Raw genomic sequence first — 25,841 nt, 5'->3', positions numbered from 1 at the left:
CCACCACGTGAGTCGTTATCCCTGTGAGTCGTTATCCCTGCTCTCGTATCCTCTGGGATAACTAATTCATGCCGAGCGTGAGCCCACCCACTTGGTGGCGAGTCGAGGCTCGAGGACACACCACCCCATTCATGCTTCAGTCTGATTCCAGCTCGCTGACGTGAATTAAGCTGGGAGCTGAAAATACCTCTGCTCCCAGCTGATGTGCCCTGATCACAGCTCTACCAGCCACTGCAACAGAGCTGCGTGGCAGCTGCAGGTGATGGATAGACAGTGCCAAACGACATGGGTCTGCTCCTGGGCAGAGGGCTCAGCAGAAGTGTGGTCCCTGCACCCTCGGTACCTGCTGTAAAGAGCCTTTGCTTTCCTGAGTGCTCAGATCTGTGTTGTTCGTGTGCTGTGTGAGAAGTGGGGCTGAAGTTACGTGCAGACATGCAGGAGGCCCTGCTGAGCAGCTAAACAGGGGGTGTTGATTTATTCAATAGAGAAACTGGGATTTGAATTCCTTTTTCTTTAGACCAAAGTGAAAGGGGCTTGGAACAGGGATTTTAGCTGTCAAGAAAAGCAGCTTGTGCATTTCATGTACACCCAGAGCTGTCTGTCAGGGTGCAGCAGTCACCTTACAGCACCTCTTGTGTGTACTGCAGGCTCTTCCCCAGATTCCTTCCTTTGTTCCTTCAAGCAAAAAGGAGATAATCACAGTCCATCAGTGGAGATGCTTGTCTGTGAATCAGTGCTCCCAGGCCTTTGCAGGTAAAAGATCCTTCCTATGCCCTCAAGCAGAGCCAAATAGGATTGATTCAAGCTTTGATGGTTTGCAATGGGGATGGCAGAGAAAGCTCCAGTCCCTGGCAGCTCACCCCGTTAACAGGGCACAGAACAACCAGAAAACCTTGGCTGCTGCAGGCCTAAGCCGAAGGTGCCAGGCTCTGGGGCCTTTCAGTGATGAGGGCTCTCCACTCTTGTTCCCAGTCTCCAGCATTTTGGTTTCCAAACAAAAAGCAAATCCTGAACCCTTGAAGGTATTCCTACAGTTCCCAGTGACTCAGTGAGAGAGGAGTGCTTAAATCTGGATGAGGGATTTGGGACTCAGGTTCCTACCAGTGAGAGCTGGCAGTGGTCTGTGGTCTGAGGCTGTTCTTTAGGGCTGGAGCTGGATGGCTGTGGAGGAACAAGTCTCTCTGGAGTTGTATATCATGGGGTCAGGGTGCACTTAGGATGCACTGTACATCTTGAATTCATTGGAGCTCTTTCATGTGTCTGCCTCTTAGGAAGAGGTTGTGGTAGTTCCATGGAGCAAACCATGTTCAGAAATAGAACTTCTAATGGAAACACAAGGTCAGGGTTCTACCCAAACATTCTCATCTCTTATGAATCCAGTGCTAAGTTAATTGAATTGGGGTGGGCTTAATGAAAATGAAAGAATCTAGTGCATGAAGATAGATCCCTAGGCTGTTATATCTCAGATAATCTGGGTGCAGTTGGTGTCACTGTGCCAACTGAGGTTTTCCCTGCGACTGAGCTTGCTTTGCCTGTTTGCACATGCTAAGTTTGATTGAATCTGAAAGGACTGTTACATTAAGTTAAAATACACAAACCAGATTAACTTAGTGTTTTCCTTTCTCTAAAGCCTGCTTACCCAAACCCATGGAGTGAAGGAGGATGAGCTGACAGGAGGCAATTAGTTGGTGTGCTCTTCAGTAGCTCTAAGAGCTTTGGGTTTGCTTGTTCTGCCCCACAGTTAGGTGTGAAACAACAGTTATTAGTGTCTGGAATTCATTATGGCTTTACTGGAATGCAGTGGTCACTTTGGTTCCCCAAGTAATTTGCTAATGCTAGAACAAAGAGAAATTGGATATTCTTGCTGGAACCTGAGGGACAATCATACACAAGCTTCTCTGGTATGATTTTATTCTGGATGTGCAAATCTAGTAACCTGATCATTTAATAAATTATACAACTCGTGTATATTCCATGTCTTGGAAATGAGTGTGCTGTCATAATATTGACCAAAGTGCCTCCCCACTAGATCAGAGTCTGCAGGTGCATTTGGTGTTTTAATGCAGCCCTTGGCTGGATGCTCAGAACCATTCAGTTGTTGCTGGGAATGGCATGGGGATGTTTCCAGCTACCACAGCATAAAAAGTAGTCATTAAATTTTACTTCCTCATATCCAGGGCTTGTGAAGAACACCACAAAGGCCCAAGTTCAAAAGAGGCTGTATTGTTGGTGTCGCTCCTGAGTTGTGTGAGTCCTCTGGGAAAACGCCTATTGTTGCCAGCTGGGCATCATGGCTCTTTGAGTTTGGAAGTGAACTTCTTAAGTTGCAGGGGTAGAGGATTTAAGCACGTCCTTTGCTTTACCCAGAAGGAAAGTGCTGTTGGAAAGAACTGGATTAGTTCAGTGCAAAGGAGTAGCCCTTGTCCAGCTTTCTTCCCTATGTGCCTGTGTTTCCGTGTGTGCTGTTCAGTTGTTGGGCTGAGGCAAGGGAAAGAATTCTGTTTAAAAAGCAAAAGAAAAGGAAAACAACCAAAAACCAACCCTAAAAGATGGATTGATCTTAGAGGCTTCCCTGGCCTTGGGGATGGGGAAGCCTCTCTGTATCCTTACGTTGTTCTTCAAGAAGGGTTTGAGAGCAAGCATTGAGCCAGAAGAAGGAGCCCTGCAGAAAGTTGCTTAACAAGGTCAGGCATAGACTGTGCTGACTTGCAGGAGGGCTCCTGTGGCTCTGGTTTGCAGTCACCAGACCCCACGTGTAGGGGGGGACACATAGCAGCACAGCTCAGCCCTCCTGCTGCCTGTGTTGGGCACTGAGCAGGGCTCCGGTGGGTGCTGTGCTGGGCTCCGTGCTCTGCTCCCAGCAAATATCTGCCTTTTTAAATGTATTTATCTTTCAAAGGCTGTGCTGTCACATGGCATTAGCGGTCCTGCCTTCAGCCAGGCACAGCCTGGCACTGTTGCTTAGCAACTCTGCCCCATCTCCAAAATCCCGAATCCTGACATCTCCGGGAGCACAGGAGGGATGGGAGCTGCTAACTGGGAGAAGAAGGGGTAGGATCTCACCAGTCCCCACAGCTGTGCTGAGAGAGGGGCAGGAGGAGCCAGGCAAGCCAAGCATCAGCACTTGAGCCTGTTAACCGTTGCTGTGGGTGCCTGCCTGAGACAGAGTATGTTTTGGTAGGGTTTCTGGCACTCTTCAGAGGGTAACTGAGGTGAGACAGGGAGGTGGAAATAGGCTTTCCTAAGAGTGTCTTTCCTCAGTTTCCCTCCCTATAGCCCCCTACAAGCATGCCCCTGTTTGGAAACCTGCTCTCCAGCAAAGGCAAGGTTGGGAGGTGCCATCAGTTGAAGACTGGCATAAGCGTAGTAGCTCTGCAGCCCCATCTCACCCACTGTGCCCCCAGAGCACAGCTCCCTGGGCAGCAGGAGCACTCACTTCCTCTGCTGTGTAATGGGGTAGCAGCTCCACAGCTGCCAGAGTTCCAGCTTCCCAATTGCAGCCTTGCTTCCAACCAGCACCCATGCTCCCTGGGGAATGCCTTTGCTGTGACAGTGGATGGGTAGATGGCTGCCAGCAGGTATAAGGATGACTGGAGAAAGTCTGAAACCTCTTGCAGCAGTTCCACTTCCAGGAAATGTGTCCAGAGAGACTTCAAACTGGTAAGGTTTAACCACAGCCTGTTAAAACCGGGCAAACAAAATCACAGTTAATACCACCATCCCTTGCAAACAAGGACGTAGTCTCTGAGCCAGTGCTTGTTGAAAACCCTGCCTTTTAAAAGCCCTGGAGGCTGCTCTCGTTGGCTGGGGTCACACAAAGAGGTGGGATTTTGGGCTTTATCCCTGGTGGATGATGTCTCTCCCAGCCGTGCTCTGTGTGAGCAGAGGACTGCTCTGCATTCCCCATTTCCCAAATCTGGATGAGTTTGTTGTATAGAGGAGGAGTAGAGGTGGGAGGAGGAGACAGAGGGAATGAGGGTTTTTAAGCAAAGGATCTCATCAGTTACTTATATCTGCCAGTTTCCATAGTAACTGGGGAAGAGAGAAAACCTAAATCTGAGTGTATCTGGGTAGCTGGATGCCTGAACCCTCCTCGACCTGCATGTAGCTGCTCTGAAGCCTGGGGACCAAAGAGGTTCAGCCCAGCTGCAGGCAAAGGGTCCAGGCTGCCTGTGGAGCTGATCTGCAGTTTTGGTTATCAGTGCTGCCCTGGGGAGAAGCAGCGGGTCCAAGTCTCTGCATCAGTGTGTAGATTCACGAGGCTCTTTCTTTCCTGCTTCTACCATTCCCTGGCACATGTTCCCTCTCTCATCCTTCCATGTACTAGCACAGACTTGTGTCCGTTCTCAAATCTAGCACTGATGCTGGCACATCTCGGTGGTGTTAGGTGCAGGGATGGATTAGAGCTGCACGGTCACTTTGTGCTGCTTCTCTGCTGCTGTCTTGCTCCTCGTGCTCCTTGAAATGGTTCCCACGTTTCCAGTCTCTTGGCTTTCAGCACAAATTGGTTTAGGGCCACTTCTGCTTGCTTGCTTTCAGAAGAACACAACCTCCTCATAATGGCCCGGCACAGACAGGGCATTCCATCCTGCCCTAGCAGAGAGCTTGAATGAGTTCAGTTTCTCCTGTTGGACACTAGGAATGGGAATTTGCCAGTGATGCTTGCCAGGGGGGAGTCCTCCTCCCTCAGCCTCCCACCCAGAGTGGGAATGTGCCCCTCTTACTGGCATCCAGAGACTGAGGTTTGCTCTATGCTGTGTTGAGAAGCTGCCCCTTGGCATCCAGAGGCCACTGATTTGGGTCTTTGTGTTCTGCTTATTTGCCCGGGTCCTTGTTTCTTTGAAAGGCCCCTTAGAAATAACGTGTCGTGCTTCCATCCATGCAGGCCTCCAGGTGAAGTCACCCATCTGTGAGTGCTGAAGTCGTACAGTGTGTAAAAGCTGTATCGCAGTCCTGTGCTGTCTAAGAGGCAGATGTCTGGGTTTTTACACTGTCAAGTAATGGCTTTAAAAAGAAAGGGAAGGATTTTTACTACCTGGTAGGACATTGGTTTGGTCAGAAGTGTCTGTGCATGGGAGAAGCAGGAGGGAGCTGTCATGGTTGGGACAGGACCTTAGAACCAGGTTCCCAAGCGAGCCTCAGGCAGTGATCTTTGTTCTTCTCCGTCTTCATCTTCTGGCTGCCTTCAGGTTCCCTTGCCTGGGGCTGGTTGGGGGCTATAGATAAAGCAGAGTCCTTCCACCCTCTGAGCTGCAGACTCGCATTGATAAAGGCAGTAAATCCTGAGCATCCCAGAGCAATGAGCAGTAAGTGAAAGCCCTGCAAGATGGGCCAATCCATCACAAGGGTTAACAGCCTGAAAGGAATGAACTGGATTTTTTTCTCCTTGTGTCATGTCTGCTCCTGTCCCCAGGGAAAACCCTGGGACAAAAGTCAGCATTTCCTTGTGCGCTTGCATCCTGGGAATGCTCCTCTGGGCTCTCCTGTCTCTGCAGATGATGAATGTGAATTAACAGATGTGTTTTTCCTCTGTCTCTCTGAAGACACTGTCTCCAGCAAACTGCAGAATAACAATGTCTACACCATTGCCAAGAGGAACGTGGAGGGTCAGGACATGCTCTACCAGTCTCTGAAACTCACCAACGGCATCTGGATCTTGGCTGAGCTTCGCATTCAACCGGGGAACCCAAACTACACGGTGAGGTGCTGGACTGCAGTGGGCACATGGTGCAGGCTGGGATCTTTCTAACTCACATCACACACAGAGTGGTTTCTCCTGATGTGTTTGGTTTGTTGGGGGGGATCCTGTTAATTGACGGGGGGGAGGTTAGGGATGCCCAGGGAACTGGGGAAAACAAGTGAGAAACACCAGAATCCCACTGCTGGGTTACCAGTGAGCTGGGATAATGCCCGCTCAGCAATGAGCAGCTCCTTGCCAAGGTTACCCAGAGATAAAGCCAAGAGACATTAGCGAGGAAGCATTGCCAGGATGCCCTTCCCCCTATCACAAACAAGGACATATTTATGCCCTGCCGTGTTCCCGCAGCGCAGACCGGCTGTCTGGATGTCACAGCCTCTTTGGCCTTGTGCTGGCATCAGCCTGTGGCTGGTGCAGAGGTGCTCTGTGTTCCGGGCACCTGCATGTCTGAGCATCCTGGTGTTAAAGGATTTAGCTCCTGTTGGAAGCTGTTCCAGGAGTTTCAAGAAAAACCCATGGTCTGAGAACTAGCGTTGAAAGGTGATTTAAAGTGTTTGCACAAGGATTGATGCTGCAAACCTGGTCTCGGCCTCATGCTTGCCTCTTAGAGAGGGCTGACAGCAGCCAACTTTGTGTCCATCAGGACTGAGCCTCCAGGTTTAGTGCTGTGACTTACAGCATGAGAGCAAGCAAGTCCCTTGTCTCAGATTTGGGGCATCATCCCTTTCCTTCATGCGTGCAGAGGTGCATACGTTTGTTAAGGAACTTGGGAAGCCCACAGTGGGAGTTTGCTTTCCTCTTGCTTGTAGCAAGCTCTGAAAAGGCAGTTTGGTGATGAAGCAGAAACATCCATGTTGACTGCCATCAGCCACATCCATGATGTGTGCAACCCATGCGGTAGGTCAGATGTTTCCAGTTGCCTTCCTGGAGATGGTAGGGAGCTCCTGCCTACCCTTGCACCACCACTGACCTCTCCTCTCCTCTTTGCAGCTCTCCCTGAAATGCCGAGCTCCCGAAGTGTCCCAGTACATCTACCAGGCCTACGATGCCATCCTGAAGAACTAACAGGAGTTCAGCCTGTGCCTCACCCTGCGGAAGGAGGCCGGGAGAAAGGGGTCCCCAGATCCTCCTTCATCACTAGCGCAGGGGAAAGCACTCTTAACTGGAAGCAGCTGTATTCATGTGTAGGATGTCAGTCAAAGGCACTGATTCAAGGTAGCAATTAGTATCCACGTGCTAACGATGATAGCAAACAAACCCCTTTGGTATTTTTAGCGTCCATGGAGTTTGTAACCACTGCTTCAACTACTCCCACGTCCCCCTCGCCCCTCACTCCTTGTCTGTTCTCGTGGGCTTCTCCATCTTGTGCCAATGTCCAGTGTTTTCTAAATGGCTTTAGGCGTAGGTCCCGTTTTGTAAACTCATTGGGAAAAAAGAAACAAGCAGAAACCCATCCGTCGGCTCATTAAAACAAGGCGAAAAGTGTCGAAAACGTAACACTGCACTTTATTTTCTATTTTTATACTTTTGGGTTGGTTTTTTTGAGTTTTTCTATTGGAATTGGCTAAAAGGGAAGGTGATTCCAAGGAAGTCTTGGGGGAGCTTTGCAGGGATGTCAGGCTCTAACAGGGTGAGCACAGCCTCGGGGCATTAGGAACAGAGCCATCAGTTTGGTCCCTGGAGGCGGATGGAGCCCTACAGAGGGGTTTTTTATTACACTCGTGCTGACAGCTTCAGCTCTGCTTTTGATGGTGTTTTCACTGCAACCATCTCCCTGGCTCATTAGCTGCTGATTGGAGAAGTGAGGCTGCTTTTGTGTGGGGAGAAGCTGCAGACCTGGCTTGGTAACAGGACAACGGTGGATGAAATGAAGGAAAAGAGCCCACTCTAAGAGCAAAAGGCTCTTCCCAGAGCTCCAGGTGTGCTCTCTGCGTCCTCACCCATCTGCAGCCCCTCTTCTTGTGCTTTCCGTGCCTGCTATGGCCAAACTGCCTTCTCAGCTGTCCTCTGAGCTGTGCCACCTTCACCCAGCGCTGCGCTAACCCCTGAGGCTCGTGGGGGTAAATCCAGCTGTGCCCCTGCACAGGGGGGCTGCTGCTGGCAGTGTCTCGGGTGCCAAAGGGAGCAGAGCTCCTTCTCCCTGTGCTGTCCCCCAAAACCCAGGCCATGGTGTGATGGGAGATGCTTTGGGCTTATGGTGTTTGCTCCCTGCCTGCCTGCGGCCTTCAGGCTGGGCTGAGTTAGCAGATGGTGGAAGTGTTTTTCCATGTGCACCTTGGCTCTTTGTGCCCAGAGGCACATGGGAGCACAGAGGCCGTTTTGATTCCTGCTCTCACCCCCTGTCCTGAGCAGCCCCATACCCTGGTCCCTCTTTCCAGCCTCTCCTTAGGGCCAGGACTGCTTCCCTTTCCAGTCCATGGCTGTGGACTTGCCACATTGCAACCACTAAGTGCTGCAGCAGCAGCAGTGAAAGCAAAGCCTCTTGCATGTCCTTGCTCCGTTCATAGCTTGTCCTGCTTGTATCACTAACCAGAGTGGCTTTGCCCTCCCCAGCATGCATTGATGCCATCTACTCCTCAGCAAGCAAAGCTCCTACGCATAGCAACCCCCATGTTGCCTCTTTAGATGCCACGTTTGAAGTCAATCCGTGCTTTATGGTGGGAGATAGTCCATCAGGGCTTTGACATTGTCTGCAGCCAGGAAGTCAGTGCAGGGAAAAGGTTACAGTGCCCTGGAAGAGACTCCATCAGGGAGCTGAGGAGCTCCGGTTGGAGCTGCAGGACCCCAAGGAAGGTGATGTCCCTGTGTTAGGAACCCCTCTGCTCTGGCTGGGGGAAAAGTGGGGCAGAGCTGGAGCAATCCAGCCCTTGAGCCCTGCCTGTGTGTGCTGGAGGTGATTTGCAGAGCATCCTGCAACAGCCATTCATAGAGCAAGTACGGAAGCACCGGTGGCACCGAGTGTGGTGCTGTGTTGGGGCAGGGAGGAGGGTGTAGCTTTGATGCAAGGAGGGGTTGCTGAGCACCCCCTTCTCTTGTCTGATTTCCCAGCTTTTTGGGTGCATGCATGGGTGTCTGCACTGCAGGGCAGAGCCTGGGCTCCCGCAGTGGTTGCCCTCTCCCACCGCACTGCTCATCCAAGCCTTGGCCGCGTGGTTGTGTTGCTCTTCAGGCTTTACCTGCCCTCCGTGTCAATAAACTCATTTCCACGATGCTGTGGCTGTGCGTGGCTCTGTGGGGCTGGGGCCAGGACCCACGTCCTGTGCTTGTGGCACTGCCTGTGGGAGCAGGCAGGGCTGAAGGCTGCATTCGGTGAGAAGGAGGCTGCTTGTTCCCTGGAGCCTTTCCCCCTCACTGCAGCAGCCATTTCTATGGAGAGCCCCCCAGAAACGGGCTTTCAGGGCGGGGAGGTTGCGATCACCCTCAGTCCTCTGCCTCTGCCTGCTGCTCTCTTCACCGCTCAAAAGGCAGCAGGAAAAGGGCACTTGCTTGCAGGGGGCACTGGCACCTTGTCACAGGAGATGGATGTACCCATTTAGCCCTTGCTGGGCCCCAGGTGGGCTGTGTGTAATGGACCTGCTTTGCCTGCAGTGAAACGATGGAATCAGGACAGTCGATGCATTTGGACTGCTCCAGCCTGGTGCTGGTGTTTTCCATAGAGTTTTCCCATCGCTGGTGCTGTCTCAGGCTCCAAAGCCTGCGCTTTGCAGAGCCCCAAGCTCTGGGCAGAAGTGCAACAACACAAGCAGCAGAGCAGCTGCATCCCTTGCCCTGCCCAGCCTTGCCTTTGTGGCACTTGGAGATGAGGCCTGGGGTGCTCTGTGGTGGGGTGGTTTGGGGTTAGAAGCTGGCGTATGTCTGTAGCAGCAGTGAGAGGCTGGTTTGGGGTCACTGGTGGTGCCGTTGTGTCCCTTCATGCATCCCTTGTGTGCCTGGGATGAGATGGGGTGGGGTGGTCATTGCCCCCTGAGGGTCTGCTCCTTGCTGTGGAGCTGGGGCTGAGCCTGGGAAGCATTTGGCCCAGTTAAAGCTGGTACAAGATGCTGAGGACTGGGCTGGGCTGGCTGCTGTCCCCTTCACATCCCATGGCAAAGGGAAAGGTTTTTGCCTCCTTCCCTGTTCTGCAGAGGTTCCTTGGGGAGGGATTTGCAGCAGGCTCATTTCCTATGAACAGGGACACACCAGCCCCAGGCCATCCTGTACCCTGCAGACTGGGTTTGCTTCATAACAGCATGAGCCTGTGGTGCTGGGAGCTCAGGGGCCACCAGCGCTCCCTGGGCTGGGAGCTGCCACAGGGATGGATGGGCCTGATCCCTACAGCCTTAACCCTTCCTGAGGCCCACGCTTGTGGGGCAGGCACCCCTGGGTGCTCTGGATGGAGATGCTGTGCTGGATGGGCTCCCCCAACCCCTGCTGCTCCTTGCACCCATCCTGCTCCATGCTGGTACATGTGCTAAGGACCAGCACCGGGTGCCAGCAGGTCCCCGAGCTCATGATGCAGCACGGGGAGAGGGTTTTAGGGCTGCCCACGTGCCGGGACACGGGAGCTCTTTGATGGATGGGTTTAGGTTTGCGTCGGATAAAGCTCGCAGCCAGTGGGGATGCGCCGGGATCCAGGATCCAGCCCCGCTCCCTCCCCCTTGCCTCCTATATTAAATTTCACACATAAACCTGCAAGTGAAGAGCTGCTAAATATAGCCCGAGGCTGGATTGTGCAGGAGGGTTCATGTGCAGCCGCGATCCCTGCCCTTTCCCAGCTATGTTCCAGGGCTCCGGGCTGCTTTATGGCAATGCAGAGAGAGGAGCTCGGGAAGCAGAGCAGCACCTAGGGCCGGTGATAACCCCGAGGGATGCATCGATACCTCCCTAGCTGTGAGCATCAGGCACCTCCACAGCGAAATAAGCCCCGAATGGAAAGGCTGGGTGTAATGTGAGGCACGAAGGGGCTCCGGCTCCCTTTGAGGTGTGGGCTGGCACAAAGGCTGCCCTGGGGTTTGCCCTTGTCCCCCTGCGCCCTGGGGCTGTGTCTGCTGTCCCCGTTCCCCCAGGAAGGGTATGGCAGTGTGTTCCCCCTCCTCACCCTGGAGAAGACCCCCCTGGAGGTGATGTTATTGCCGGTGCTGATGAGGCTGGAAGGAGCCCAGCCGTGCTGTGGCCGGTGCTGGGTTCAGCCAAGGCTGTGTGACCGCAGCCAGAGCCGTGGGGACACCCTGGTGCTTGGTGGTGTCAGGGGGACCTGCAGCGGGGACCTTCGAGGAGCAGAGAGCTGCAGGGAGCCCATCGGCAGCGTGTCCTGAGGGCCGGCACCACGCTCCCAGAGCTGTGGCCAGCATCTTCCTCACTGCCCGGCCTGCAGGTAAATGCGTGCTGTGGGGTGTCCCGGAACGGCAGCAGCAGTGTCCTTCCCTTGGTGGGGCCTGGCAGCACCCAGGGACAGCGGCCCAGGGGCCTGGCGCACTGGGGATGAGGGGATGTGCCTGAGAGCACAGGAGCAGCGGTGTCAGAGGAGGGGAGGGGTCGGGTCCTACCCCCGTCCTCAGAGCAGTCTGGCCCTGGGGGCTCCCACGGATCGGGCATGAGGGCACAGACACTGCTGGGCGCCGGGGAGGGCAAGGCTGAGGGTGTTGCACCCAGCACACTGCAGGGGGGACATGGGAGGGTCTTTTCCCATCGGCACCTCCCCAGAGCCCCGGGAGAAGCCGCTGTGCCCCTCCTGGCTTCCTGCGACTCGGTCTGGGCATTCCCTGCCTCCTTTCCCGAGCGCTGCCTCCTTCCCTGCCTGGCCACTGCCTGCATCCCTCCCCGGGCATCCCCTGCATCCCCGCCTGGGCAGAGCCTCCCTTCCCTCCGCGGGCTCTGCCTGCATCACTCCCGAGCATCGCCGCCTGCATCCCCGCCTGAGCGGTGCCTGCCTCCCCCCGGGCGCTGCCTCCATCGCCGGCACCGCCCGCCCCGTGCCCCGGCCGGGCTCCCCCGCCGCCGCCCGGCCCTTCGGTATCGCCGCGCCGGGCCGGGCCGGGCCGGGGCTCTGCAGCGGGGCCGCCCGCCCCGCTCCGGGCTCGCCGCATGGCTCCGCCGCCCGCCGGGGCGCCGCCGGCCCGGGCCGCTGCTGCCAGGTAGGGGGGGACCCACCGGGAACGGGGACGGGGGGGACAGGGGCGAAGTTGCCGCTGGGTAGGGCCGGGGGCCTGGGGGGAGCCGGGTCCGGGGGGGGGGGTCCCCAGCGAAAGTTGAGCTCCGGTGCTCCCCGGTTCCCCATCCCCGCCGGCCTGCGGGGTGCGTTTGTCCCCGGTACCCCCCGAGCTCCCCCAGCCCCAGCGCCCCGGTGCCGCGGATGCTGCGCTGCCGCCGCGGAGAGCATCCCCCGGCTGCGGGGTCAGGGCTTGCGGGGGGCAGCGCTTGCCCAAGGTCGCGCCGGGGCCGGGGTCCCCTCCCCGGGGCAGCCTCCCCCTCGCCGCCCGCTCCCACCGCATCCCCGCTCCGCTCCTCGGCTTCCCACGGAGGCAGGCGGGTCGGGGTGCGATGCTTTAGGGCGCAAAAGCGTCCTGGGGCCGGCTCGGCTCGGCTCATGCATGGCCCCCGGGTGCCAGCCCGGAGGGGGACGGGGTTTTGGGGGTGTCCTCAGCCCGCTCCGGGGCGCCGGGTGTCGGCTGTGTCTCCATCGCCCTCCAGCCCCGCATTGGAGCGGGGTGCTGAGGGGTTGTCCCTGCAGCAGGGTGGCCCCCGGGGACTTGCAATGACAGTGCTTTCTGCGGGTGGAGAGAGGCCCCAGCAGGGCCGGTGTGGGGGCTCCTGCACCCCGGTGTCCCTATGGAACCACTCCTGGGGCTGGGGTGAGTGGGTCCCCGAGGGCAGCGGCACCCCAGGGGATGATCCCGGCACCATGTGCCATGCATGTGCAGTGGTGCCCTGCCCAGGGCACAGACCTGCTGCTGCCCTGGGGCTGGGTCAGGCCCTGCCAGCCCCAAGCCTTGCTGTGAGGAGGGTGAGGGATGGTGGGCACCATGGCCCAGCTTGGGGGGCCGCAGGAAGCCCGGCAATCCCAGCAGCCAGGACATCCACATCCAAGCTCCCCTGGGGCAAACACCTCCACCAAGCAGTCAGGACAGGGTGGTTTGAACCTGCTGCTTTCTGCCAGCTCAGGGACCGCTGCCCTGTGCTTTGGGGATGGTTTTCAGGGACAACAGACCAGAGCATCACACGCTGCTGAAAGCATCCACACTCTGGGATTAAGCACAAGCCACTTCCTAATGATGGGAGCAAGCAAAAGCGGGACCCAGCCCCTCACCCTCATTGTTTCCATCGTAGCCCCCGCTTGGGAACCTGGGACCAGTGGGTGTTTGGGCTCCTTGACTCTGCTCCTTCATCCTTAACGTGTGGGCCATCACCCTGTGTCCCCCCCTGCCCCAGTTTCTCTGGCCTCAACACATGTGCCAGCAGCTCGTGGGCTCACCCCGTCAGCTGGCTCAGGAATTAGCCTCCATCAAGTTAATTGCCAAACCGCTCAGAGCCTGGAATTAAACATTAAAGCTGTCGCAGCACAGAGCGATCTCCCCCCCCCTGCCCCAGCAAAAGGCAATTCCAGCTGTCCAAGCGGAGCGAAGATGGATTCCCTGGCTTGGGGCAGCACTGGGATGGAGCAGTCAGTGAGGGTTCCTATGGATGCTGTGGGGTGAGCCCCCAGTGCTGCAAACCCTGAGCCACACAGACCCTTTCCTAGAGGTTTCCTTGCTCTGGTACCGAAAGGGCTGAATATGGAGCTCCTTCCTGGGATGGAGTTCACCCAGATCCTTGGCTCTGCGGGGTGGGACCCCCCGAGGGGGGACATTGCAGTGCCAAATCCCCCAAAGCTCCTGCTCCCCGAGGACAAACCAACCCTATCCCATCGGAAACGCATCACCTGCAGGTGCGCCCGGGGTGCCTTTGGGATCTGACCATCTCCTCCTTGGCCTGGCAGTGACAGGGGAAATGCATCCTGAATGGGGCTGAGGCCCCCTGCGTGGGAATATGCAGCCTCGGCACCGCAGGGGCAGCAGCAGGGCAGCGGCCGGCGCGCGGCGGCATGGTGGCAACGGTCAAGATCGCCGTGCTGGGAGCGCAGGGCGTGGGCAAGAGTGCCATAGTGCGGCAGTTCCTCTACAACGAGTTCAGCGAGGTCTGCGTGCCCACCACGGCCCGGCGCGTCTACCTGCCCGCCGTCGTCATGAACGGCCACGTCCACGACCTGCAGATCATGGACTTCCCCCCCATCACCGCCTTCCCCGTCAACACCCTGCAGGTAGGGATGGGGGCTTGAGCGCTATGGGGGGGGTGCTGTAGAATCCTCTGGGATCCCCGGTCCTTCTCTTCAGGGGATGCTTCTCCCTGTGCTTGTTGGTGTGAGGGATCGCGTCCTCATGGCTATTGGCTGAGCGGGCCATGGGTAATGTGTCTTTTAAGGCTTTCTCACCTAAAATGATGGCAAATGTGGGAGGGATGGTGTTCCTCTAACGATGCCCGTGGTCCCATCCAGCTGGGTGATGGATCCCAGTCAGAGCTGGCACCACCAAAGGGCTGGGGAGCACGGCCAGAGCATTCAGGAGAGAACCAGGGGTTCCTGGAGATCCAGACCCTGATGCATGCACTGCCCATGCCAGGTAGAGCAGGGCTGCACATCCCCTCCCGGTGTGGTTGTCACCCCACACATCTCTTGAGCACTGAGCCCACCAGCACCTCCCCAAGCCCCCCTCAGGTGCTTCCAGAACAGCCCCAAAAGGCTGCATGGGGTCATAAAGCGCTGCCACCAGTGCTGCTTCAAGGGGGTTTAATGGGGAAGAAGGGGATTTTAGGCTCAAGCCATAGCGCACAAGTTGTGCCGCTGCTGTGGGGAAAGAAGCCATGGCTGAGGGCAATGGGGCACCTCCATAGGAGCTGGGCTCTCTCTTACATCTAATCAGTGTAATGATATCACTCCAGTGCCCCATGGGGATGGGGTTATGGGGCCTTGTAGTGCTCCTGCCCTGTGCTGCCAGGTGGGAGGTGACGTGGGAGCTCCAGGGGGGACGAGGAGGTTTAGGATGAATCGATGTGTGCAGGGAACCACAGGTCAGTGGGAGATACAGCCCGGAATAGCAAAGGGTGATGTACTGACACGGCAGTGATGCTGCCACACTCCATTGGCTCCCTGCCTCGCTGGGCTCCAGAGGATGCAGCCGGTGGGAGCAGATGGAGGTTTCCTGGGAAGAGAGGCTGGGCACAGGGATGGCTCCGAGGGCAAAGAAGAGGATTGTGGTGGGGGATACACGGCTCTGTTTGCTGGGAGGCTCCATGGCCAGGAGCAGCATCCCTGCTAGTGGCTCCCCAGCATCCCGCTCCCACATGGGAGCCTCCTCCAGCCTTGAGCATCCCGGAAAAGCTGCCCACACAAGGAAAACCATCCTGACATCACAGCACTGGAGCGAGCTGCACCCCGGAATGGCTGCAACGTATGGGTCTCCCAGGTGTATCGGGACCGAGAGATGCTGCTGCTCCATCCGCCTGCACCGCTGTGACACTGAGGAGCTGCACAGCATCTCCTGCCCTCGGTGTCCCAGCTCCTTCCCCTGCTGCAGTCTGTGATGGAGACCAACCTGCACCCAAAACTTCCCTCTCCCCAGCTCCCTTCAGTCCTAGGTCTTGCTTTGCATCATCCCAGTGATAAACCCAGCAAGGGATGATTCATGGTACCAAAGAGGTTTGCTCAGGAGAAGCAATGCCTTTCCTCCTTGGTGCATCTCCAGTGGTGCTCAGGAGGGTTTGTGGTGCTGTCAGCATGGGCTGCCATTCCCAGCACTGCTGCTGCACTGGGAAAGTGGCTGGAAGTGGGACAGATCCTATAGCATGGAAAAAATAATCCTGCTATTTCTGGAAACCCAAAGCTTCCCTGACAAAGTGCATTCCTTCCAGCTCCACACTGGGGCTGTGGAGAGGCCACCCCTGCCTGCCTCTGCCCCAGCTCCCAGTCCCACAGACCCCACAGCAGCCACTGCTCCTCTCCTGTCTCCATGTCCCCTCCAGACAGCCCTGCTGTCACCTTCCCCCTCTGACCCACAGGGATGGGGATGCATCCTCAGCATCCTCCTCACCTGCCCTGCCTTCAAGCCAGGGCGCATCCCTGGTTAACTACAGCTCTGGAGGATGAAGCTTTTACATCCAGGGCAAGGGGTGCATCCAGCCCTGCTCCCAGCTCACCCCTGGACCTCTGGGCATCGATCCTTGATCAAGAGAGGAATTGCGGCTGCAAATCCCATTCGCTCTCCTATGGATTACTGAGGGGAAGAAGGGATCTCTGGAGATGGGGTGGCTGAAGGGCTGTGGGGGGCAGATGCAGCATCGCAGGGATGGGTGAGGGCAGAGCAGAGGTGAGATGGGTGCTGGAGAGTGGGCACCCAGTGTGGGGCATCCCCCAGGCATGGTGCTGGGGCCGAGCCAGGATTGATCCCTCTCTGCACCTTGCAGGAGTGGGCGGACGTGTGTTGCAGGGGGCTCCGGAGCGTCCATGCCTACATCCTGGTCTATGACATCTGTTGCTTTGACAGCTTCGAGTACATCAAAACCATCCGCCAGCAGATCCTGGAGACGAGGTAGGGATGCATCGCCCCGCAGCGCAGTGCTTCCCTGCTCTAGGCACTGGGGATGTGATACTGCAGACTGGGACAAAGCCCCTCTGCGGGGCTGGGAGCCCTGAAGCAAAACTGGAGCTGAGGGCAGAAGGAGCTGGATGAGGCTTGGAGCAGCCTGGTCTAGTGGAAGGTGTCCCTACCCATGGAACTGGATGTGCTTTAGGTGCCTTCCAACCCAAACCAGTCTGGGATGCTATGACCCCGGGTGGGTATCACCTGTGGGTGAGGGCAGAAAGCAACTGGGGCTGACACAATGCGGGGCTGGCCACGAAGAGGGATGAGGCAAGAGGAGTCGCATCCCTCTTGCCAAGCGAAAGCCAAGAGCTGGTTTGGGATGGGTTGGGGTCCGCGGGCCCACTGTCACGCTGTGCCCTGTCCCCTTCTGTGTTCTCTCCCCAGGGTCATCGGCACATCCGAGACCCCCATCATCATCGTGGGCAACAAGCGGGACCTGCAGCGGGGCCGGGTGATCCCGCGCTGGAACGTCTCCAACCTGGTGAAGAAGACGTGGAAGTGCGGCTACATCGAGTGCTCGGCCAAGTACAACTGGCACATCCTGCTGCTCTTCAGCGAGCTGCTCAAGAGCGTGGGCTGCGCCCGCTGCAAGCACGTCCACACCACCATCCGCTTCCAGGGCGCCCTGCGCAGGAACCGATGCACCATCATGTGAGCCCCCCCGGCCCCCGTGGACCCCTCTGGCCGTGCCGTCGTGGCCATCCATCCTTGGGGACCGCGGCTCCCCGGTGTCACCGCCCGATGGGGGTGATGCTGTGGTGGAAGCGGTGCTGGAGGCACCTCGGGGTTTGCTGCCCCGCCAGCGCTGGTACCCTGCGGTGACATATGGGGACAGTGCACCTTGGACAGGGTGATGCCATGGGCAGGAGGGTGGCCGGGATGCCTGGAGAGAGCAAGGGGTGAGGGAGGACCATGGTTAAACTGAGCCCTCCCCAGGCACTCGGGGTCAAAGCTGTTCTGGGGGGGTTGTGTCTCTGCTGTGCCTGACGTGCTGCGTGGCATGGGGGGGTAAAGGAGATGCCTCCGGTGGTACCCAGAGGTTGGGTTGGGTCCATCCTTCCCTGGCATCTGCTGCCTGCCATCACCTGCCTCCCAGAAGGGAATTGCCCAGTGCCTGTGTCCCAGCGCGGCTCCATCCCTGGGGCACGGTGGAGCTGGGAGTCCCCCCTTCAGAACTGGGGTTCCTCTCCTAAGGGCAGAGCAGCCTCCAGCAAGAGGCTGGATCACAGGGGCTCTCTTTTGGCTCGGTTGGGTCAGATTTCCAGGTGGAATTTCTGGATGAAAGCAAGAAAGGAGGAGGGGGGAGGAAAACACTAAACCACAGCCCCCATCCTGCCCCTTCCATCCCATGGGTGCTGCGTGCTGCTTCCCCAGGGCCTCGAGTCCCCCTTCTGCCTCCTCCTCCCCACGGCCTGTGGAACACCAAATAACCCCGGAATGCTGCTTGCCGGGCAGGTCACCCCTCCGCTACCTCGTGTCCCGGGCTCAGCGGGATCCAACCACCCCCCGGTGTCCCCAGGGCAGCCCCTCACTCCATCACCCCGCACCGGCTTTCCCATCGGGATGCTCGCCTCCATCCATGGGAGCTGGCAGCGGTGCGAAGGCATCCTCCAAAGCAATAGGGACCTGGACTTTGATCTCCAGTTACTTTCCTTTTTCCCCCCTGTCTATCCCTAATAGGAAATCGAGGCCTCGTTATTAGGTTTTAATCTTCCAGGTTGTTCTACACCAGATTGAAGCGCATCCTTGTCTTCTCCTGGTGCCAAGGGCAGCTCCTGTTAGGAAATGGTGCTGGGAGGATGTGCTGGTGAGGTGTTGTGGTGCCTCCTTCTCTGGCTCCCTTTGGGACATGGAGAAGTGCATCCTCACCTCCCAGAGCAGGGTGCGAGGCTGTGATGCGATCCATGGATGCGATCCATGGATGTGATCCATGTCAGTGGTGTCTGGTGTGACACAGGCGATGCACGTGTTCAGCAGTGCTCTGGCAGAGGACACCAGCTCCATCTCTTCCCCCACTCCAGGTTTCCATCCCACAGCAGCACCGCTGTGCTCTGGGGGGCACTTCCCACTCAGTGCATTTCATACCCCATGCGCTGCCCTGCAGCCCAGTGCTGCGGGGTTTGGGGTCACGCTCCTCCTCTTTCCCAAACCCCATTCCCCTTGCTCCACAATGGTAAAATAAGGGAAAACCAAGAGAAAAGGTGGTGGAGGAGCTCAGCGGCTCGAGAGCCCCGACTGGAAGCAGGCAGTGGCACTCATCCCCATCCCTTGCCTTCATGGCAAACTGACTGGGCTTCCTCACAGCCCCTGACCTCATCCCATCAGGATCTACGGACACGTGTGAATCCACGTTATCGGTCTCTGGTTGGCTTTACCCCTCCAAATTGTTTGAGAAGGAAACTCCTTGGTAAATGCTAATAATAAAGCATTTGGAAAGTGCTCCGATGTACACATATCAACGACTAAACCAATACATTGTTTGTTATAACCCTGTAGCCTGCAGTTTATAGCACAATTAGTTACCGGTTTTTATAGCATCTGTTTAGTATTTTGGAGAAAAAGAAAGAAAAAGAAAAAGTTATAAATATAATTGTTATATTCTATTGCACTTTATAGACAAAGTTATATTAGTAATAATAACTCACTGCTCCGACAGCATTTCCCAGCTCCCGAGATAAAGAGGGCTACAAAGAGGGCTGGGAGGTCTGGAGCATCCCAGGCTGGCAGGGATCAGAGCAGCAGCTACAAGAGCCCTTTAACACAAAGCCACCCTGGTCCTGCTTAAACCAACCTGCTCCTGAGCCTGGCAGAGGCTGAGGATGTCCCCACTGCTGTCCCCAGCGTGGTGATGGGTGCGTGTGGTACCCGGGCTCGGTCCAGCCCAGCAAGGATGCTTCTCTCTCCTCCTCCTCCTGCCCCGGTGAGTGTCCCGGTTGCCTGGACTTGGCTTTCTTTTTCCCCCTGGACCTGTTGTTGGAGATCCCCGAGGTGTCTGTGCCACCTGTAACGCCCTGCACTCCCTCGTTGGAAATGGAATTAAAAATCAGGTCTGTCCCCTTGTTCTGTACCCGCCTCGCTGCTCTTTGCCCGTGCCACCGGGTCCTGCTGTCACGGCTCTCATACTGGGGGCAATGGGCCAGGGAGGGGGAATTGGTCTCTCCCCTGCCAAAGGAGCAGTTTGGCCACCAGCTTCATCATCCTCAGGACCCCAGTGCTCTCCTTTGCTGCTCCTCTGCAGGGGTGTGGGTCTGGCTTGTTCCTCTCTTGGAGCATGGGGCTCTTCGGGCCCCTATGGGGCTCTCAGAGGGATGTTTGCACAGACCCCCAGCAGGAATTCCCTTCGCCATGACCCCCCATCAGGATCATCCTCTGTCCCTCCCCACCCATATGGAAAAGATGCTGGAACAGAAGAGCTTTGGTACGTCTCTATTGCACAAACATGGACGGGTCCATGGCTGCAGGCGATGACCCTTGGTGACAACCACCACGCTGACCATCACCACCAAAGTGACCACTGCCCCCCTGGGTCTCCCACCATAAAGAAGCCCACGGGGCTCAGCAATGGTCATGCCTCTGAACCCCCTCTCTCCAGTCTTTAAGGCTCTTGCTGTTGATCCTGTTGTACAGATGAGGAAGGCTGAGGTATGAGATGGTCTGCACACCTAGATGCTGGGTGTGAGGCGTCCCCGCTTTATGGGGACACCATAGGGGCCAGCTGCACCACTCTTCCCTGCAGAAAGTGCCCCATTCTCTCAACCTGGGGCTGGATTTTTCCACCCAAAACCAGCACAAGAGCACAATCAGGGTGATCCACAACCAACTCCATAGGGAAGGAGAGGGTGCAGCTCCAAAAAGCAATGGGTGTCCTGGGAGCAAATCCATCCTTCCCACACCAACCTTGGGTACCACAGCTCCAGCATCACTTAGGACAAGTGTGGGGTCCAACCCTGCTGAAACCTGGGGGTCAGACCCACGCCTCCTCATCATCGTCGGTCAGCCAGGCACCGCTGTCAGCCAGTGATGGCTTGGTCATGGCACGGGTGCTGCTGGGCTGGGGGTGCCGGGGGAGCCCCGTGGGGCGATGCTGACCCCGGGGGGCTGGCGGCCGTTGCCCCATTGGGGTGGGGATGCGTGAGGGCCGCTTGCCTGGCCTGTGGTCCCGCCGGGGACGCACCTTGGGCCGCAGCTTCAGCTTGTAGATGGAGGGCACGCGTTCGGGCTTCTTCAGGCACCGCCGGGGCTTGGGGACGCTGCTGGCCCTGGCTGCCTGCGGGGTCTGGGCCCCCATTCCTGACCCCTCTGCCTGCTCCCCATCTGGGGGCACAGAGGGCTGTGGGGCGGCTTGTGGGACCATGCTGGGGACCCAGCTCCCTGCAGGGCGCAGGGGTTGGTGCCCACGGGTGAGCTCCTCCACTACCTTGTCATAGCCTGGGGGCTGTGCGTGCATCCCCTCACTCCCCCCAGCAGGACCACAGCCTCCCCCCGGTTCATCCACCAGCTCCTCAGCATCCCCAGCCCTTGGGCTTGGGGCTGGGTGGCACTGCTGGGGTGCACAGCCCTTGCACCCTGGGGTGGGGGGCCGGCAGGAGGCTGGGCTGGCTTTGGCAGGGGATTTAACACTGCTGTCCTGTTTCGGATGCTGCCTGGATGGGGGGGTTCGGGGTGACAAGGGGTGACCCCGGCCAGGGGCTCCCCATCTCCCTTCCTGTGGGCTCTGTGAGTCACCCTGGTGCGGGGAAGGGGCATGGACCTTGATGGGGCTACGGGCACGGGGGTGCAGCACAGCAGGGACCCCCCCTTCCTGCGGCCTGGCTGCCTCCACAGGCAGTTTCCCCCCTTGCTGGGTGGGTTTTGGGGGTGCTGGTGCCAGCCGGGTGCTGGGTGCCCTGGGCCTGCCCCGTGCTGGTGCCATGGGGGATTTCAGTGGGGTGCTCCCGTGCAGTGCCCTGCCCTGTGTGCTGAGGGCTACACGGGAAGGGGTGGGTGCCCTGCTCGGCGCCCTGCAGGCAGAACCGGATCGAGCGGGTGACCGGGATGGAGGCGGCTGCCGTCCCAAAGGGGGAGCTGATGGCTCCCGTGTCCTGCAAGAGGAAAGAGGGGAGAGGGGCTGGGGAGCTGCTGCATCCCCACATCCCACCTGGAGCTGGGCGCATCCAGAAGGGATAGGGAAAGGAACGCAGGGATGCGAGGAAAACTGCTCCAAGCGGATGGTTTGGGGCCCTTCATCACTCACCTGCCCGAAGGGACCCTCTGGGGCTGCTCCCGGCGGGGGCTGGCACCCACTGGGTGACCTGAGCCCTCCGGAGAAGGGGGCCTCGGGCTTGGGGGGACCCGGCACCCCCATGTGACAGGGGGCAGGGGGCTCTGCGAGCGGCTGACCAGCACGGTGGGCTGGGGCTGGCCGCGGCCCTTGGCGGCTGGGCACAGCCGGATCTCGTGCTGCACTTGCTGCTGCGGGCTCCTGCTCTTCAAGGCTTGTTTGTGAGCTGCAGGGAGAACCACGGGGGCTCAGCACCGCTGCCCCTGCACCCCCCCCCGGTGTACCCCCCCCCCCCACCACCCGCTGCTCAGCATCCGGCCCCTCCGGGATGCTCCCTGCAATGGGGCTTTGGGGGACCGGCTCCATCCATCAGTCTGCCGTGACCTCTAGCGGCCACCGAAGCCGCCAGAGTCCCCACAACCAGGGAAAGCAACGGGGCAGGGCAGGAATGAAGCCTCCCCCTCTGTTAAACGGGACCCAGACCCACGGCGGAGCGCCCCCCCCCCCCCCAACCCCAGATGCAGGGACTCACAAAGCGAGGTGCAGCGGCACGGGTCGTGCTTGTCCAGGTAATGCTCCAGCGTGTCCCAGCCGCCCCCGACCCGCACCATGACGTGCTCCCGCAGGATCTGCAGGGGATGCCGTGTGCTGTGAGACCCGGTGCGACCCACAGCTCTATACAGAGGGTGCTGAGCCGGGCTTTGAGGGCTCTGGGCTTGCTCTAAGTGCCCCCGAGTCTCCCAAAGGATATAGCTTCATCCCTGGCTCTGTGCACTGAAGCGTGGGGGCTCAGCTCCCGCTGCCATCCCAATGGGCACATTTCATCACCCCGAGGAGAGTGGGGAGCCTTATGGAAAGCCCAGCTCCACCATCATGTGCTGAGCCCTTTGGGATGGATCCAGGCAGGGATGGAGCATCCCAGTGTTCCCACTGCTGGATAAGACCTGGCTCTGGCTGGAATGGCAGGTTTGGCCCTGTACACATGGGTGGTTATATCCATGCAAACACGAACTGCAGGGCTGAGCTTCTTCCCTGCTGCCCACCCTTGGGGATCACAGTCAAAACCCACACATTGACCCCATTTGGGGGCTGATTATGGAAGAGACTTTGTGGCAGCAGAGCAAGATTCCTGATGCCTGTGCCCTAAAAGCACAGGGCCAAGCAGACTCACCCGGACAAAGATGAGGGTGTCAGAGTCACCCACACGGTATTTCCCTTCAGATATCTTGATCATGGGGAACTGGACTGGGCAGGTACAGCGGCTCACCAGGTGCTGGACCTGCAGGCACCAGGGATAGGTCCTCATCATGGTCACTGGGAAAGGTCCTGGGGTGGATATCCCCATCCATCTCCATCCCCATTGCCATCCCCATCTCCATCTCCATCGCCATTGCCATCTCCACCTCCACTCATCTCCATCTCCACTGCCATCCCCTTCCCCACCCATCTCCATCTCCACCCATCTCCATCCCCATCGCCATCGCCATCCCCTATCCCACCCATCTCCATCTCCATCCCCATCCCCATCGCCATCTCCATCTCCACCTCCACCCATCTCCATCTCCATCGCCATCCCCTTCCCCACCCATCTCCATCCCCATTCCCATCCCCATCCCCATCCCCTACCCCACCCATCTCCATCTATCTCCATCTCCATCTATCTCCATCTCCATCGCCATCTCCACCTCCACCCATCTCCATCTCCATTGCCATTCCCTACCCCACCCATCTCCATCTCCATCTCTATCTCCATCTATCTCCATCTCCATCTATCTCCATCTCCATCGCCATCTCCACCTCCACCCATCTCCATCTCCATTGCCATTCCCTACCCCACCCATCTCCATCTCTATCTCCATCTATCTCCATCTCCATCTCCATCTCCATCTATCTTCCATCCCCATTGCCATCCCCATCTCTGTCTCCATCCCCATCCCCATCCCCATCCCCATCCCCATCCCCATCCCCATCCCCATCTCCATCTCCATCCCCATCCCCATCCCCATCCCCATCCCCATCCCCATCCCCATCTCCATCTCCATCTCCATCCCCATCCCCATCCCCATCCCCATCCCGCTCCCTGCCCCTCCAATACCATCTGGTCAAGGTTGTGGAGGTCCCGTGGTTTCCGGGGGGGCCGGGGCAGGGGGGTGTCTGCTGGTGGCAGGTCCAGCTCCTGCCGCAGCTCCTCCTCGATCTCCTGCTCCATCTGCACGAGGGTCGGGGCGCGCATCCCGAAGCGGGCGGCACGGCGCGCCAGCTCCAGCAGGCACAGCACAAAGTTCTTCTCGTTCTTCCTCAGCACCAGGTCCTCCGTCTCGAACATCAGCACGTCTGGGGCAGGGCAGGCTGGGTTGAGCTGGGGCCGGTGCGTGGGGATGGGGACAAAGGGGATATGGGGCACAGGCGGAGTCAAAATCCACCCGAAGGGGTGTTATTTCCTGAAGCCATCCCTCTAGGAATGGTCCAATGAGAGTTGGGGTAAAGAGCCTTCTCCTTGAGCATCCACAAGTGGAATCGCTGTGGCTCTCTCATGGCATCCCAAAGCCACAAAACCCAGTGTGCAGAGGTTGTGTCACTCCATGCCTATGCTTTTCCCAGGCATGCACCAGTGGTGGGGACACGGTGATAGACCCTTTGCTCAGACCCAGGACTGCTCCTGATGGGATGATGTTTGGGATCATGCCATAGCACGCATCCTTTACAATTCCACCCTTCCAGCACCCAAGCAAACACACCATCTGGGTGCCAGCACCCTGCTGCCAAGCCTGGGGGAGCTTGTGCAAGAAATCCCAGCTCTGGGACGTGTGCCCATGGTGCTGGGTGGCACTGGCTTTGTGGGATGTATGGGAAAACACCCAGGGTGATGCCAGGAGCAGCCACAGGGGAATCGCACCCAGTCATGGTCAGCCTGGCACCTTACCTTTGATATCCATCTCCTTCCTGCACCACTGGATGAAGTTGGAGACGTTGTCCCTGGCCTGGAAGGTGCCAGGCTGTGCGGCCAGGTTGCAGGCGACACCGGCCGCGGGCAGGCGGAGGTGCTGGGCTGCACTGGGACAGGCACGAGAGAACTCCCCAGCCACGTGGGTGACGTTGTTGGCATGGGAGCAGAGCACGGAGCCCGTCTCCAGCACCTCCATGAAGGTGCCCACCTCGATGTCCAGGCCATAGAGCTCCTTCAGCCACTCGGCCAGGTCCTCCTTCATGGCATAGAGGTACTGCTCGCTGGAGCGGTAGGGACGGATGCTCCGCACCGCCGGGCACGGCGGCCCCCACATTTTGCCATAAGACTGGGAGGAGATGGAAGGGAAGGGGTGATGGGGATATGGGTGGTGTGGACATGGGTGATGGGGACATGTCCCCAGCCCACCTCCCCACCGGCCACACTCACCCGGTGCTGCCTGCTCTCTGCCACCCGGGATGGTGATGCCGTTGTGCTGGTGGTGTCAGGAGCCCTTGTGGGGTCCAAGGGCTGTAATGCAGCGTGGGGAAAGCAAATCACCCTCCTGGGCAGTGGGTGTTTTGTTTCCTTCCCAAGTGCTGCTCCCTTCTCCTTGGTGACAAGGGACCGGCTGCAAACACTCCCCATTAACCCTTCAGCGCCTGCTCCTCCTGCTCCTTCTTCCCCAGCTGGATTTCCCCCTTGGATCCAGGGCAGGGGGCAGTTAGGGAGCAGCTCCTCAGCATCCCAAGTTGCTCACAACCAAAAGAGGGGGCATTTCACCCCCCGTGGTGAAACGCCACCCTTGTACCCACCTCCAGGATCTGGGGGCCCTACAAGATGCATTTTCAGGGCTTGGTACCCTGGATTACAGCCCTGAGGCTGTCACACTTTTTGCACCCATTTCAGAAGCTCAGACACAGCTGAGGTGCAGCCGAGTGCTGTGCAAGCCCAAACACACCGTGGTGAGCAGCCAACCCAAACAGGGGACCTCCAGCATGGGTGATGCTGAGCAGGGTTCCCTCCTCTCTAGATGGGGTGCCCAGAGGCTGAGCTCTGTCCAGGTCTGGTGTGAGGACCTCATCACATCATGGGGGTGATGCTCAGAGCAGTCCCTCTGCATCCCTGCTCTCTGCTCCATGCAGCACAGCAGCACCAGGAGCTGGAAAGCCAAACCCTGAAGCAAGAGCTTCCCAAAGCAGTGGGGATCAGGGCAGAGATGCCTCAGAGGGAGCTGGTCCTGATGGAGACACCACTGCCATGGATTGGTCTGTGCTTTCCACCAAG

At 58.1% G+C, this 25,841-nt stretch overlaps 3 protein-coding genes across 7 annotated transcripts in view; 2 read left to right on the top strand and 1 right to left on the bottom strand.

Moving 5' to 3' along the window:
- AP2B1 (adaptor related protein complex 2 subunit beta 1) overlaps positions 1–8,907 on the top strand; it is a 78,618-nt gene extending 69,711 nt beyond the window's left edge. Inside the window, exons 21-22 of the mRNA XM_061355574.1 lie at positions 5,544–5,698; positions 6,689–8,907. Of these exons, the coding sequence (XP_061211558.1) occupies positions 5,544–5,698; positions 6,689–6,763 (230 nt within the window). The 3' untranslated portion in view covers positions 6,764–8,907. The remainder of the gene's footprint in view (positions 1–5,543; positions 5,699–6,688) is intronic.
- Positions 8,908–10,963: 2,056 nt separating this feature from the next.
- Positions 10,964–17,288, top strand: RASL10B (RAS like family 10 member B). Of its 5 annotated transcripts, none has more exons than XM_061355562.1 (4): positions 10,964–11,051; positions 13,602–13,973; positions 16,252–16,296; positions 16,735–17,288. In XM_061355562.1, the coding sequence occupies exons 2-4, from the start codon at positions 13,758–13,760 to the stop codon at positions 17,170–17,172; spliced, it is 699 nt and encodes a 232-aa protein (XP_061211546.1). In that variant the 5' UTR covers positions 10,964–11,051; positions 13,602–13,757; the 3' UTR covers positions 17,173–17,288. The 5 variants fall into 5 exon arrangements, with proteins under 5 accessions (XP_061211546.1, XP_061211547.1, XP_061211544.1 ...); XM_061355563.1 differs by having other exon boundaries at positions 11,035–11,051; positions 13,653–13,973; XM_061355560.1 differs by lacking the exon at positions 10,964–11,051 and adding an exon at positions 11,282–11,811 and having other exon boundaries at positions 13,653–13,973.
- Positions 17,289–20,214: 2,926 nt separating this feature from the next.
- On the bottom strand, positions 20,215–25,220 carry GAS2L2 (growth arrest specific 2 like 2). Its single transcript, XM_061355584.1, has 7 exons — positions 25,005–25,220; positions 24,534–24,903; positions 23,706–23,944; positions 22,782–22,889; positions 22,143–22,239; positions 21,584–21,836; positions 20,215–21,431 (listed from the first exon to the last, which is right to left on the bottom strand). Exons 1-7 carry the CDS (start codon positions 25,200–25,202, stop codon positions 20,315–20,317), a joined length of 2,382 nt encoding a protein of 793 aa, XP_061211568.1. The 5' UTR covers positions 25,203–25,220; the 3' UTR covers positions 20,215–20,314.
- Between the last annotated feature and the right edge of the window lie 621 nt (positions 25,221–25,841).

This window comes from Neopsephotus bourkii, unplaced genomic scaffold (genome assembly GCF_033783945.1).
Source record: "Neopsephotus bourkii isolate Nb327-2 ecotype Australia unplaced genomic scaffold, CSIRO-AGI_Nbou_v1 NB_804, whole genome shotgun sequence".
Taxonomy (NCBI): domain Eukaryota; kingdom Metazoa; phylum Chordata; class Aves; order Psittaciformes; family Psittacidae; genus Neopsephotus; species Neopsephotus bourkii.
Note: the sequence above shows the minus strand (reverse complement) of the source record. Positions and strands in the feature narration are given on the sequence as shown.